General features: G+C 37.7%; 1 protein-coding gene across 4 annotated transcripts in view; it reads right to left on the bottom strand.

Annotated features, from left to right (window-relative positions):
- KIFAP3 (kinesin associated protein 3) overlaps positions 1 to 11,553 on the bottom strand; it is a 114,005-nt gene extending 102,452 nt beyond the window's left edge. For 2 of the 4 annotated variants that reach the window (XM_036442882.2, XM_036442884.2), the window contains exons 1-2: positions 11,263 to 11,551; positions 5,036 to 5,167 (exon numbers count right to left, since the gene is read on the bottom strand). In XM_036442882.2, coding sequence (XP_036298775.1) covers positions 5,036 to 5,167; positions 11,263 to 11,294 — 164 coding nt within the window. In that variant the 5' untranslated portion in view covers positions 11,295 to 11,551. Of the gene's footprint in view, positions 1 to 5,035; positions 5,168 to 11,262 lie in introns of all 4 variants that reach the window. The other 2 variants (XM_045583236.1, XM_036442881.2) reach the window with 2 other exon arrangements.
- Between the last annotated feature and the right edge of the window lie 3,290 nt (positions 11,554 to 14,843).

Below are 14,843 nucleotides of genomic sequence, written 5' to 3'. Positions count from 1 at the left end.
ATTTATATGAGTTGGATATAATTAGGCTTAAAGCAATGCAAAACAATGATTTTCTTTGGTTGGATAAATAAGATAACAAAAGGAACATAGAACCTTCATTAGCCTCTCCAGGCAGAACAGCACATTGGAAGACCTAATTTTAAAACAACCTTCTGACGTAAAACATAAAGTCTTTATTCATTGGATGTGAGAATCCATATTGCCAAGAGTGAATCACTTCCTGACCACAGTCATGAAATCATTTATGTTTTCCAGTTAGGAACAAGACATAATACTGGTTATTTCGGGTTCAGTTGTTCTCATGGAAATCTTATAGTAGAAGGAAGAAGAAAAAAAAGCAGGATGCATTTTAAGACCTATACGAGGAATTCTGAGGAACATTTTTATACTTGTTAGTATATTAATAAAAATAAATAAACCAGCTTCTCTCTCCTTTTTAAATTAGTCCAGGAGATTCATTGGAAGATAAATAAAAAAGATTGTTCAGAGTCTGGAAACAATTGCCTGTTTACATGAATTTATGGCACCAAGGAGACCCATGAAAACATAAAATTAGGTGCAGGGTGAAGACTCAAGCAGATATGTTCATGCAAGGCTCAGATTAAAAAAGAGAAACATAAGAAAGTAGCCATTATATAGAATTATTTTTTTTATAAAGACTGTGGACATTTAAAAAGATGTTAGAAGGCAGCAGGGACAGAAATCTCAGAAAAAGGTTCTGCATCTGTGCAATCATCATTCAGGTGAAGATGATCTCCTCAGAAATAAGTCCAGTAGAGTGATTTAGAAATTACTCCCAGCTATTTGGTCATCCAAATTACTCCCAGCTAGTCTGGTCCTCTTGGGGTTCTACAAACTACTTAATAGCTTTTTAATAAATTCCTTTCATATTTAAATTTGCTACAGTGGTTTCTAATGTTTGCAAAAAGAACCCTAGCCAGTATTCTGTTCCTCTATTTAAAAAATTTGGGTTGTTTATAGTCCTCTTTTAAATTCTTGATTATATTTTTTGTATAATTTTACTGCACATCAGAAGACAGAGATAGAAAAGAGAGTCCATTCAGAGAAAAACTCTCAAAATACCTCTCCATGTTTAATTGCATCAAGGAACTTCGAAATCTTGATGGTTTCTAGAAATTCAATTAAGAAGAGACACAACAGAAACTCTTATAAACATATGTTTAAAAAAAATTCTTACTAGTTGTTTTTTAGAGCAGTTTCAGGTTTATAGGAAAATTGTGCATCAAGTACCACCCCAATAGTTTTTTTGTTTTGTTATTATCACCTTTGTTACAACTGATGAACTGATATTGATACATTATCAATTTAGGTCTACAGTTTACATTAGGATTTATGTGTTGTATAGTTCTATGGGCTTTGAGAAATGCATCATGTGTCCACCATTATAGTATCATAAAGCATAATTTGCCAAAACCGGTTTGGCTCAGTGGATAGAGCGTTGGCCTGCGGACTGAAGGGTCCCGGGTTTGATTCCGGTCAAGGGCATGTACCTTGGTTGCGGGCATATCTCCAGTGGGGGGTGTGCAAGAGGCAGCTGATCGATGATTCTCTCTCATCGATGTTTCTAGCTCACTATATCTCTCCCTTCCTTTCTGTACAAAATCAATAAAATATATATATTTTTAAAAAGCATAATTTTATTGCCCTAAACATGCTTCATCTATTCTCTCCTCCCCACCCCCTGAAATCTGGACAAACTAAATTTTTTTACTTTAGAAAATTCCTTTTCTAGAATGTTATGTAGTTGGAATCATACAGAATGTAGCTTTTCCAGCCTGACTTCTTTTACTTAGTAATATGCGTTTAAGTCCTTCCATGTCTTTTCATAACTTGATAGTCGGTTTCTTTTTAGTGCTGAATAATACTTGATTGTATGGACGCACCACTGTTTGCTTACCTGTTTGTCAATTGAAAAACATGTTGGTTGCCTTCAATTGTTGACAATTATAAATAAAACTGTTTACACATTCATGTGCAGGTTTTTGTGGACATAAATTTCTAACTCATGTGGGTTAATATCTAGGAGCGAAACTGCTGGATCATATGCTAAGTTTATATTTAGCTTTAGAAGAAACTGCCAAGCTGCCTTTCAAAGTACCACTTTATACTTCTACCAGCAATGAATGAGTACCTATTGCTTTACAACCTTACCAGCATTTGGTTCTGTCAGTGTTTTGGATTTTACCCATTCTAATAAGTGTAAAGCAGATTTTTCTATTTCTTTTAAATCTATTTTTTACCAACACATATATTAGCAATCTGATTCATCTTCTTTTCATTACAATAGATTTTCTTCTTTTAGTGTATAGGTCTCTCCAAAATCATTTCCTTATTACAAAAGACAGAGAAAAAAATAGATAGGGCTAGAATTTTTAGAAAATGTTACCTGTATGCATATTGGTATTTTCAGATATAATAAAAAACTAGAATCTTTTTTTTAAAAATATATTTTATTGATTTTGTACAGACAGGGAGGGAGAGAGATAGAGAGTTAGAAACATCGATGAGAGAGAGTCATCGATCAGCTGCCTCTTGCACACCCCCTACTGGGGATATACCCGAAACCAAGGTACATGCTCTTGACCGGAATCGAACCCGGGACCTTTCAGTCCCCAAGCCGACGCTCTATCCACTGAGCCAAACCGGTTTCGGCAAAACTAGAATCTTTATAGGCAGCCATATCTATTAAGAACACCAAAAATTCACAAGAAAAATACCCATATTATTTTTGGACTATAACCATCAGTTTCTCATAAAGAAATTTTCAGACACTGGAACTCTATTGAAGATGGGCTTATATACTCCTTTGCCAAATAAAGAAGATTGAAATACAAGTCTTCTTGACCTGGGACATAGCACTGACTACCCAAATTTAACAACATTTTCACTTCAAACCTATCTCCATCTTCATTAGTGTCCCCTCCACACCAGCTGCTGCCATTGATAAAAACTCTTGAGTTATCAACAGACCACATTCTGCTTTCGGTCCCACAACATGATTCCTCTCCAAATCGTGTACACCAGGGTAGAGTATTCCAAAATTGAGGTCCTCGGGTTTTCCCCTTAAGGATGTTTAAATCCACTTACTCCAGCAATAGTAGGTAGTATTCTTTCCAGCTGGCTGACTCCCTAGTGAATGCATCCCTTGTCTAGAAAGACTTCAGATTTTCAAACACAAACAACATTTTCATTTAATTATAGTTGAGTAAGGTTACTGACTGCATTCTCAAGAACTAAAATCTAAATTTCTCTCATGAAATGTGGATGTAGGAGGTTCTAAAGGCAAACACTCTGCTCTGTTGCTTGTCTTCGGCAAATTGATAAGATCTCAAAGAGATTTTTCACGTTTTCAAAATGTACAAAACCCAGGAAGCAATCACAGGCACACAAATGGAAGAAAACAGAAAAATGTGTGAGCATGTCAGTTAGGATTTACAGTGTATGTGTGTATGCAAGTGTGTATCTTTTCAATCTAGCAGATTATCCAAAGACTCAGTTATTTTTAATGAATTCAGTGTGCAATTTAGTCTCCTTCTAAACCCAAGAAGACAAATTAGGAATATTAATAGACTAAGTAGCTACTCTTTTGGGCTGTTATACACCAAAGTTTCCCAATTTCAGCATTATCAAAGTTTGGGGCCAAATACTTCTTTGTTTGTAGGTGGCTATCTTGTGCATTGTAGGATCCTTAGCAGCCCTCTGGCTTCTAGCCATTGAATTCCCTTAGCACCCCTCTAGTTATGACAACCCAAATGTCTTCAGGTATTGCCAAATGTCACCTCAGGAAGGGGGTGGGGTGGGGTGGATCAGAACCAGTTGAGAACCATTGCTATAGAGAAAAAAATGCAGTGCTTTTCAGTGTTATAAATACTATCACATGCACTCCTAGCAGTCTGAATACACTTAATACCACCAAAACACACTAAAATTCTTTTTAACTACTTCCCAAACCAAATTTTTGATGGAGGGAAGAAGACTAGGAGAGAGAACTAGGTAATCTCAGACCTTCTTTACTTCCACAAAACTATGGAAGGGATTCAAGATCATTACCAGCACAACTGCAGACAGACGAAAGAGGCCAGTTCCCCAAAGGTCCTCAAAGAATTACAGATGCAGAAAGGAAAGGGTTTAGGATATTGGAAGATTTAAGGATCAGTACACTGAGTCAGAAAATGCTTGTCTTATTAGGATCTTCCAGAGCAGTGGTTCTCAACCTTTCCAATGCCACGACCCTTTAATATAGTTCCTCATGTTGTGGTGACCCTCAACCATAAAATTATTTTTGTTGCTACTTCATAACTGTAATTTTGCTACTGATATTAAATCGTAATGTAAATATCTGTGTTTTCCGAGGGCCTTAGGCTCTACAGCAGCGGTTCTCAACCTGTGGGTCGCAACAGGTTGAGAACTGCTAGCAGGGTCACCTAAGATGTTTACATTGCTATTCATAAAAGTAGCCAAATACAGTTATGAAGTAGGAACGAAAATAATTTTTTGGTTTGGGGTCACCACAACATGAGGAACTGTATTATAGGGTCACGGCATTAGAAAGGTTGAGAACCACTGTTCTAGAGGGCTAGATTTTTAAGGGATGAATTCAAGGGGCATGCCCCAATTGGAAATTTTGGAAATCACACTACTTTCTGCAATTCCAGGGAAGAAGGAAGAACACAGGATCTCTCAAAAATACAAATTTCCTAAATTAAGCTAAAACGTCCCACATAAACATATCTTAAAATTGATTTCACAAGTTGTAGATTATACTCTATTATATGCATTTACTAAATGGAATAAATCAGAATAAGTATTTTTTAATAGATTCCCATTATGTATAATACATAGACATGATTTTCTCTTAATGTATCTGCATCTATAGTTTAATGTTGTCTCTGCTTCACTAAACTGAAGTATGGAAGAACCATTTATCATCTATGCAGATTTAAATAATCAGATTTCTACAAAGTCTGTTTAAGGTTCACTACTTTCAGAATGTACGCAAAGAAAGAAAACTTACATTTTTTGGCATTCTTTTCGTTCCCCCAACATGGGATCCCCCATTTCTCCGAGAATGGTAGCTTCCACTTCATACTGAACAATGAGTGCTTTTTCTGATGGATGTACATCAATATTTCCTCCTTTAACTTTCCTGCAATGTAAAATAAAAATAGGCATAGATAGATTAAAAACTCATAAAACGGCCATGGTTCTTTTCTAGGTTCTAATTCCAAAAACAAGCGAGCTTGGTTAACATGCATTTAAATTCGATTTACATTTAAAATGGCAACATTCCCAAAGTGATCTACAGATTCAATATAGCCACTATCAAATTCTCAAAGTTTTTTTGTTTTTTTTTTTACAGAAGTGGAAGAGAGATAATAAAATTCATGTGGAAACACAAGGGGCACTGAGTAGCCAAAACAACCTTGTAAAAGAACAACAAAGTTAGAAGACGCACATTTTATGAATTCAAAATGTACAACACTACAAAGGCTACAGTAACCAAAACAGTGAAGTACTAGCAGAAAGATAGACACATAGATCAGTGGAATAGAACTGAGCCCAGAAATAAACTCGTATATATGTAGTCGATTGATTTCAACAAAGGTCACAAGACCTTTCATTGGGGGAAAGAATAATCTCTTTAACAAATGTGCCAAGACACTGGGCATATAAATAATGAAATTAAACCTTTGCTGCAAACCACATAATTAACTCAAAATGGATCACATACTAGTAAATTTAAAATTCAAACCTAAAATACTCTTAGAAGAAAACATAGGGGCAAAACTTCATGACCTTGGATTTGGGAATGGTTTTTTAAATAATGACAGTATCAAAATAATCAAAAGCAACCAAAATCCTAAAGACCTGCCTTCCTCAAAAAACCAACTATATCCTATTAGATTCAGTAAATAAATTCAGTAAAATTTCAGGATACAGAATCAATATACAGAAATATATTGTATTTCTATATACCAATAATGACCTATCAGAAGGAGAAATTAAGAAAACAATCCTATTTATAATTGCATCAAAAAGCATAAAATACCTAGGAATAAATTTAATCACAGAGGTAAAAAACTTATACTTTGAAAATTATAAGACACTGAAGAAAAGAAATGAAGAAGACACAAATAAATGGAAGGCTATACCTTGCTCATTTATTAGAATCAAAACACTATAGTACTGGCATAAAAACAGACATATAGACATATGGAAAAGAATACAGAGCCCAGAGAATAGAAAATTCTCATTTATATGGTCAATTTACCTATGACAAAGGAGGCAAGATCATACAATGGGGTAAAGACAGTCTCTTCAATAAGTGATGTTGGAAAAATTGGACAAATACATGATAAAAATGAAATTGGACCACTTTCTTAAACCTTATAAAAAATAAACTCAGAATGGGTTGAAGACTTAAATGTAACACCCAATATCATAAAAGTCCTAGAAGAAAACATGGGCAGTAAACTCTTTAACATCGCTTTTATCTTTTTGGAAGGTGAGTGTGAAAGGTCAATCAAAGAACTTGTATGATATATCAATATATCAATAACTCATGGACACAGACAATAGGGTGGTGAAGGCTTGGGGTGGAGCTCAGAGGCGGGCTAGAAGAGGTCAATGAGGGGAAAAAGGAGACATATTAATACTTTGAAAAATAAAGATTTTTTTAAAAAATTAAAAAAAAATTGGAAGGATAAAATGATTTTGAAATACTATTTTCTTTTTCGAATGTTATGGGTTGAACTGAATAAATCTCTTATCTTTGAACTCCTTTTCTACACCCTATTAAAGCTGTTTTTGCATTCTATAAAAAAGAGGACAACCTATTAAATGGGAGAAGACATTCACAAATGATACACTGACAAGGGGTTAATATCCAAAATATATAAGGAAATGAAACAACTGAACACCAAAAAACAAACAATCCAATTTAAAAAATGGGTAGAGGACTGGAATAGACATTTTCTCCAAAGAGGACATACAGATGGCCAACAGACATGAAAAGATGCTAAACATCACTAATCATCGGGGAAATTCAAATCAAAACTACAATGAGATATCACCTTACACCTGTCAGAGTGCTATCAACAAATAACAAGTGCTGACAAGGATAAGGAGAAAAGGAAACCCTCATACACTGTTGGCGGGATTGTAAGTAAGTGCAGCTACTATGAAAAACAGCATGGCAATTCCTCAAAAACATAACTGCTATATTACCCAGCAATTCCACTTCTGGGTACTAGATGTACTGGTTAATAATTCGGATTTTTTCAATAGATGGAGTTACAAATATGTTGATATATATGCGATTTGATATATATGCTATTTTGTTGTACTGCTCCTTCGGATGACCATTTGTTCTGATTGATGGCACATGATTTTCTGAGCAGCACTTTAAAACATATGAAGAAGTGAAAAATTGGGTCTCTGAATGGTCTGTCTCAAAACAAGAAAAGTTCTATTGGGAGGGTATCTACAAATTACCTGAAAGATGGGGGAAATGTGTAGCTAAAGATGGACATTATTTTGAATAAAGCACTTTTGATGTTTCTCTTGAAATTATCATGTTTTCTTTGATTACAAAATCAATAATACCGGTTAAAAATTTGGATGAACTATTAACTGGTTAATAATACTGATTAACTATTAACCAGTTAATAATATGGATATTGTAATCCACACCTTCCTGATCCCATCAAATGCAGAGCATTGTCTTCTTCCTGAAGCGATTTGGCCTTGCAGTTGATATTGATGGTTGCCCTGGATCAACCCATGATTTTGTGCATTTGGGATTCTCAAAATAAATTCATTTTTCATCGCCAGTCACAATTCGATACAAAAAAGACTTTTGTGCAGTTGAAGCAACATTTTACTGATGACTTCTAGATTTTCCATCTGTCTTTTGTTCAATTGATGTAGCACCCATTTTCCTTCCTTTAACATCTTTCCCATTGCTTGTGAATGATCAGAAATGGTTTGCTAAGCAAGTTTGACATGCATCTTCATCCAATAATGCTTGTAATTGTTGGTCTTCAAACTTTTTTGGTTGACCTGAATGTTCTTATCTTTCATATCGAAATCATCACTTTTAAAACATTTAATCCAGCGTTCACAAGTATCTTGAGATGGAGCATGTTCACAATAATCTTCCCTGAAGTATACACTAACTTTCAGCAGCACTTTTCTTCAAAATAAAATAATGAATTAAAACTTCCCACAAATGCTCTTTTTTTTGGCATGAAATTCGACATTTTTAAGCATAAAGATACCTATGATGTTAACATCTTCAGCAAATTTGTCACATGAAGTTTTGAAGCTTGTTGTCAATACAATAAAATCGCATGCATATCAAATCGCATATATATCAACATATGTGTAACTCCACCTATTGAAAAAAATCCGCATTGTTAACCAATACACCTAGTATTTATCTGAAGGAAACAAGAACACTAGATATATGCACCCTTATGTTCACTGCAGCATTGTGTACAATATCCAAGATATGGAAGCAACCTAGGTTTCCATCAATAGATGGATAACGAAGATGTGGAACATATATACAAAGGAATATTATTCAGCAATAAAAACCTAAAAATACTAAATAAATAAATAAAACAGAAACAGACCCATAGAGATAGAGAATAAATTGATGGGTTGACAAAGGGGAGGGAAGGACTAGAATTTAAAAATCAATGATCATGTAAAGCTTTTTACAAAAGCAAAAGCAACTAAAGAAAATATGAATTTAAAACTTTTGCATGTGAATAGACACTATGAAGAGAGTGAATACACAATCTACAGAGTGGGATAAAATATTTGCAAATCATTAATATGATAGGGATCCAATTTTTAGAAAATATAAAGATTTTTTTCTCCAAAGAAGGCAGAGAACGGCCAAAAAGTATATGAAAAGAAGTTCAATGTCATTAATAACTAGGGAAATGTAAATCAAAACTACAATAAGATATCACTTCAGCCGAAAACCGGTTTGGCTCAGTGGATAGAGCGTTGGCCTGTGGACTGAAAGGTCCCAGGTTCGATTCTGGTCAAGGGCATGTACCTTGGTTGCAGGCGCATCCCCAGTAGGGGGTGTACAGGAGGCAGCTGATTGATGTTTCTCTCTTATCGATATTTCTAACTCTATCCCTCTCTCTTCCTCTCTGTAAAAAAAATCAATAAAATATGTTAAAAAAAAATGATATCACTTCACATCCATCAGAATAGCCACAATTTTAAAAAATAAGTAAGTGCTAGCAAGGCTGTGAAGAATTGAAACCTGCGTACATTGCTGGTGGGAAAGTAAAATAGTGCAGCCACTGTGGAAAACAGTTCAGTAGTTCCTCAAGAAGTTAAATATATAATTAGCATATGATCCAGCAACAACTGAAAATATATCAAAAGAGTGAAAACAGATGTTTAAACAAAAACTAGTACCGAAATGTTCAAAGTAGCTTTATTCATAATAGCCAATAAATGGAAACAGCCTAAATGTCCATCAACAGATGAATGGATAAACAAAATATGCTGTATCTATAAAATAGATTATTCAGCTATTAAAAGGAATGAAGTACTGTACTGATGAATGCAAAACATGGATAAATGTTGAATATTTATACTGTGTGAAAAAATTTACACAGGCCACATATATATCATAAACTTATATCACTTCTCATAAATACAATAAAATAATTACTTCTGGTAATAAACAGTTTAGAGTGTGTATTCTTTGCTATATTATAAGCACCATAAAAACAGGAAAAGTATGTCTCATTCATCTAATACTTTAAAATACACATATATATTGTTTTCAGAGAGGAAAGGAGAGGGAGAGAGAAACATCAATGATGAGAATCACTGACCAGCTGCCTTCTGTATACCCTCGACTGGGGATGGAGCCCACAAACGGGGCATGTGCCCTGACCAGGAATTTTAAGTATGTTTAAGAAAAACTACCTTCTGGCACAACTGTATTACATGAAAGTAAGCTAATGCTATAACTGAGGCTCTTTGCTCTAGAATAATCTTATATTTAAAGTTGAAAGAATTTATTTTCTTCTGTCACAAAAATTTCAACCAAGATTGAAAAGATCGATGTAAGCCATGAGGAAATAAAATACTTGTTATGACTACATATTCTTTTTTAAAAATGAGGAGGGCAGGCAATAGATGTCTCAGTCCTGCAAAGACAGTACAGTTAGTTGATTGATTGGTTGACTATAAAACTGAATCCCCTTTAAGACTATCTCTTTCTGTAATGATAAGGGCCTTGCCAAGCCAGGGTAAATATATTCAATAAAACTTTATTATAACTTATAATACCACCACCTTACACGCATGTTTTATCTCTTAAAAGTATGTTTACATTTGGTCCTCTCATAAGGTAATATTTTCCCTACTTTCCATTCTTACATAAGGAAACTGTGTCTAAAAGGATACACGTGACAGGGACTTTAAAAATGGAGCGTCCCAATTAAGGTTTTTTTTCTATTGGATCACTAGTAACTCTTGGTCCATTGAGAAGTATCCTTTTCATCAGGGATGATCTTATCTTTGACAGGAGTCAAACCAATAATCCCTCAGATTTACAGTTTTCTTTAAAGAGTCGCTGACACTATAGATGTTTTAAAATTAAAATAATTATAGCCTGTTCCATGTCAAACTCCTGGACAAACCTCTTGATAATTACGATCCCATAAAAATGATACTGTACACATGGCAGTCAAATGGATGAAATGGATGAGGAAAGCAGAAACAGACTGGAAAGCAACCTCTCAGTCCAGCCTCCCGTACGTGAAAAGCCATCACTTCTTTCCACTTGATCATTTCAGAACCCGAGGGCAGTGAATGAACCCCAAACTGGAGACAGAGAGCATAAGCGCCAGAAGACTTCATTTCCAGGCAAACACAGGATTGGTCTATAGGGGAGATGCTGAACTGGCTTGGGAAAGGAAGCCCGGTTTCCTCGTCCTTAGCCCTTCCCCCAGAAATAGGAGCCGCTGCCAGGAGCTACCGCGATGTCCTCCAGGCCCCTCCGAGTCAGGTGGGCGGCTGCAGAACCTCTTTACCCAATGCACCTTCCCCTTCCCTTTCCGCGATTCCTCCCGTGCCCACCTCTCTTCTAAGCTTCTAGCTTGGCCCCCTGACACCTCAAGGCCAACCCCCAGAACCTCTAAGAATAGCTTCAGGGTCCCCGGCCGGCCGGGAGGGCGGGACTATGCCTTGGGGAGTCACCTTTTGAGGTATCTGGCGTCCTCCCCCTGCATGGCTGGCGGCGGCGGCGGCGTGGGGGGTATTATGGGGGTGCCTGAGAGAGGCCTGCAGAGCTATTTCCGGAAACGGTGGCCAAAGCCCCCGGCCCCCCAAAGGCGATGACAGTGCTGAGGCCTGCGAGACCGAGCCGAGGCAGCGATGTGGTTACCAAGGTGAGGCCGCTGGCTCCTCCCACAGTTCCCAGGCCCCAAAAAACACTGCCGCCGCCCAGACCGGCTTGTAGACGCCCCGTCAGCTCCGCCTCAAGGCGCCTGCGCCCCGCGCCGCAGCGCCACTATGCGCAGGCGCAGTGACAGTAGCTGGGCCCTGGGACTTATCTGACGCACCCTGGAGCAGAGCGTGAAGGCTTTTGCAGCGGATTTGGGCGTCAGTGGTCGAGGTGTGCCGCCCCGGTCACCGGTCACCGCCCCCTTGAAGATGGGAATTCAAAAGAACCATCCCAGTTATTCAAATTAGAATTGCAGGTCCTCAGCTTGAAAAAGAGGGAAAGGGAATACACTAACCTTTTCTTCAGAGTTTAGAGAATGCTATAGAGCAGTCAGCCCTAGGTTAATAACCTGCCAAGTGAGGTTTGTACTTTGAGGGGACATTGTGGAAAAGGGATGGCACTGATCGCACTGAGAAGCTCTAATTAGTGCAGATAGCCTGACACTTGTGCAAAATGAATACAACTTTGATTCAGAGTCAAATCTTTACATTTCACTTTGGTATCTTAGATCTAGAATGACCCCTCCTTCCTCACCACCACACAAAAACTCCACCTCTTCCAGTAATTATCCCTAAATCGAGGCACTTTCAGAATTGTTTCCTTTTAGGCAGGCAACTTATGGCAGTGCAAGACAAAGGGAAGAAGGAATGTCCTTGAACCTTAGCAAGTAAACGTAGCTTTTACATCTAATCCTATGGGCTCAGCTGTCACATCTACGAAAATGACTCACGTTAATTTATTCAATGAATATTGAGGCCCAGTTTTGTGCCAAACACCAAACCAGGCTCTAGGGATACAAAGAAAAGTACCTCCACTCCCTCTCCTCACCTGTAATCCTGTAACTCTCTTCTAGTTCTTCTTTTTTTTTTCTTCTAGTCACCTACGACCATGCTTACATAGTTATTCCGCTGCCTTTTTTAAAATACAGTAAATTACTGCAATATCCTCCATAGAATATTAAATATATAGACACCCTCTAAGACATATTTTTTAAATCTGTCCATCCATTCCCATCAGCAGCACTATTTATGTCAGTGTCATAGTCATTCTTGTGAGAATGCCAGTGATTCAAGCAGCTTGGAAAATAGTTGGGCAGTTTCTTCAGCAGCAAAACATGCATTTACCACATGACTCCTAGATATTTACCTAAGAGAAGTGAAAACATATGTCCACAAACACTGGTGTTCACAAATGTTCATGGCAAACTTTAGGCATAATAACAAAAAATTGGAAACAACCCAAATGTACATCAAAGTCAATTGATACAAAATGTGGGATAGCCACATAATAGATACTACTCAGCATTAAAAAAAAAAAAAAAATCCCAAACTACTGATGTAAGCAAAAACATAAATGAATCTAAAAAATATGATAAAGAAATCATGGTTTGATTCCTCATAAAAGAAGTTCTTGAATATAAAAACTAATCTGTTAGGACAGAGAGCAGACAGTGGTGGCTTGTTCCTGGCACAGATGGAGGAGAGACTGAAGTCAGGCTGGGGGTGGCGGGTGGGGAGGGGACTTGGACACATTTATCAAAGCTGATCAAGCTATATACTTAAACACGCTCATTATTTTTTGTATGTAAATTATTCCTCAATGTGGTTGTTTTAAAGACTATAACAAACAAGGCAAAAAGAAGTAAATTAAGTGGATGAATTAAATATTAAGTTAATATCATTGAAGAGAAAATTTGAGAATAATATGAGGAAATAATACAAAGAGATAAAAAGACTATAAACAGAAGAAATTAAGGGAAAGAAAGGATAACATTTAAGGGGCTATAAGCCTTCTAGAAAAAAAAATAGAATAGAGATAAGACAGTACTTTAAGGACTGAGTAATGACCTGAGTTAATCAAAGACATATATCCTAATCAGGAAAAACAAGAGAAATTCATGCTTAGATAAAACATAATGAAATTAAATAACTCCGAAGGTAAACTGAAAAGTTCAGAAGACATTATCATTCTTTAATAATTCTACAGGTATTAATTTAGCATTTCTCTCTTATTCCTACCCCTTCCCAATGGATTAGAAATTGTTTGAATGAAGAAATAAATCTATTCAACACTTGGAACAGTCTTGGTAGTGGCTAGGAATCAGAACTGTGTGAGAGTACCTGATCCACCATTTATTTACTCTTGACGTTGAGCAAGCTAAACAGTATAAGCCTCAGTTTTATCATCTATAAAATAGGGATTATAATTCATAAGTGTTAGAGTTATTGTAATGTCAAATGACAGGGCATATATACATTTATACCAGAGTGATTATCACTTAAACTAGAGGCCTGGTGCATGAAATTCATGAATGGGGAAGGGGCGTGTCCCTCAGCCCAGCCTGTACCCTATCCAATCTGGGACCCCTTGAGGGATGTCTGATGGCCCTCTCACAATTCAAGACTGCTGGTTTCCAACTGCTTGCCTGCCTCTGCCTGATTGCCCCTAACTGCTTCTGTCTGCCAGCCTGATCACCTCCTAAGCACTCCCCTGCCAGCCTGATTGATGCCTAACTGCTCCCTGACTGGCCCGTTTGCCTCCAACTTCCCTTCCTGCTAGCCTGCCCTCCCTCAACTGTCCCCCACTGCAGGCCTGTTCCCTCCACAACTGCCCTCCTCTGCAGGCTTGGTCCCCCAAATACTCTCCAATGAAGGCCTGGCCCCCACAACTGCCTTCCCCTGCAGGCTTGGTCCCCCCAATTGCCCTCCCCTGAGGCCTAATTCCCCAAACTTCTCCCCCTTGCAGGCCTGCTCCCCCCCCCCAACTGCCCTCCCCTGCAGTCCTGGTTTCCCCCAATTGTCCTCCCCTGCATGCCTAGTCCCCCCCAACTTCTCTCCCCTGAGACTGGTCCCCCCAACTGCCCTCCCCTGCAGTCCTGGTTTCTCCCAACTACCCTTCTCTGCTGGCCCAGTCACCCCTAACTGCCCTCCCAGCTTGCCTTATCACCCACAACTGCCCTTCCTTGCTGGCCTGGTCTCCCCCAACTTCCCTCCTCTGCTGGCCTGGTCACCCCTAATTGCCACAACTGCCCTCCTCTGCAGACCATCTTATGGCAGTCATCTTGTGTCTACATGGGGCAGCCATCTTGTGTCTTGGGAGTGATGGTCAGTTTGCATATTACTCTCTTATTAGATAGGATGCTAGTCATTGTTATCAACTAGGTGTTTGAAAACCATATGTTAATCATTTAACTCTGGACTAGTCAATTAAGCTCTCTGTGTCTTCATTCAGAAAAACTGGGGTAAATACACACTGTAAAAGATTGAGGTGAGGAGAAAATGAGTTAATATTTTGTGAGAGTACTGAAGATTGTAAAATTACATGAAACTGGTAG

The sequence above is a fragment of the Pipistrellus kuhlii genome, unplaced genomic scaffold (assembly GCF_014108245.1).
Source record: "Pipistrellus kuhlii isolate mPipKuh1 unplaced genomic scaffold, mPipKuh1.p scaffold_m20_p_18, whole genome shotgun sequence".
Lineage (NCBI taxonomy): Eukaryota > Metazoa > Chordata > Mammalia > Chiroptera > Vespertilionidae > Pipistrellus > Pipistrellus kuhlii.
Note: the sequence above shows the minus strand (reverse complement) of the source record. Positions and strands in the feature narration are given on the sequence as shown.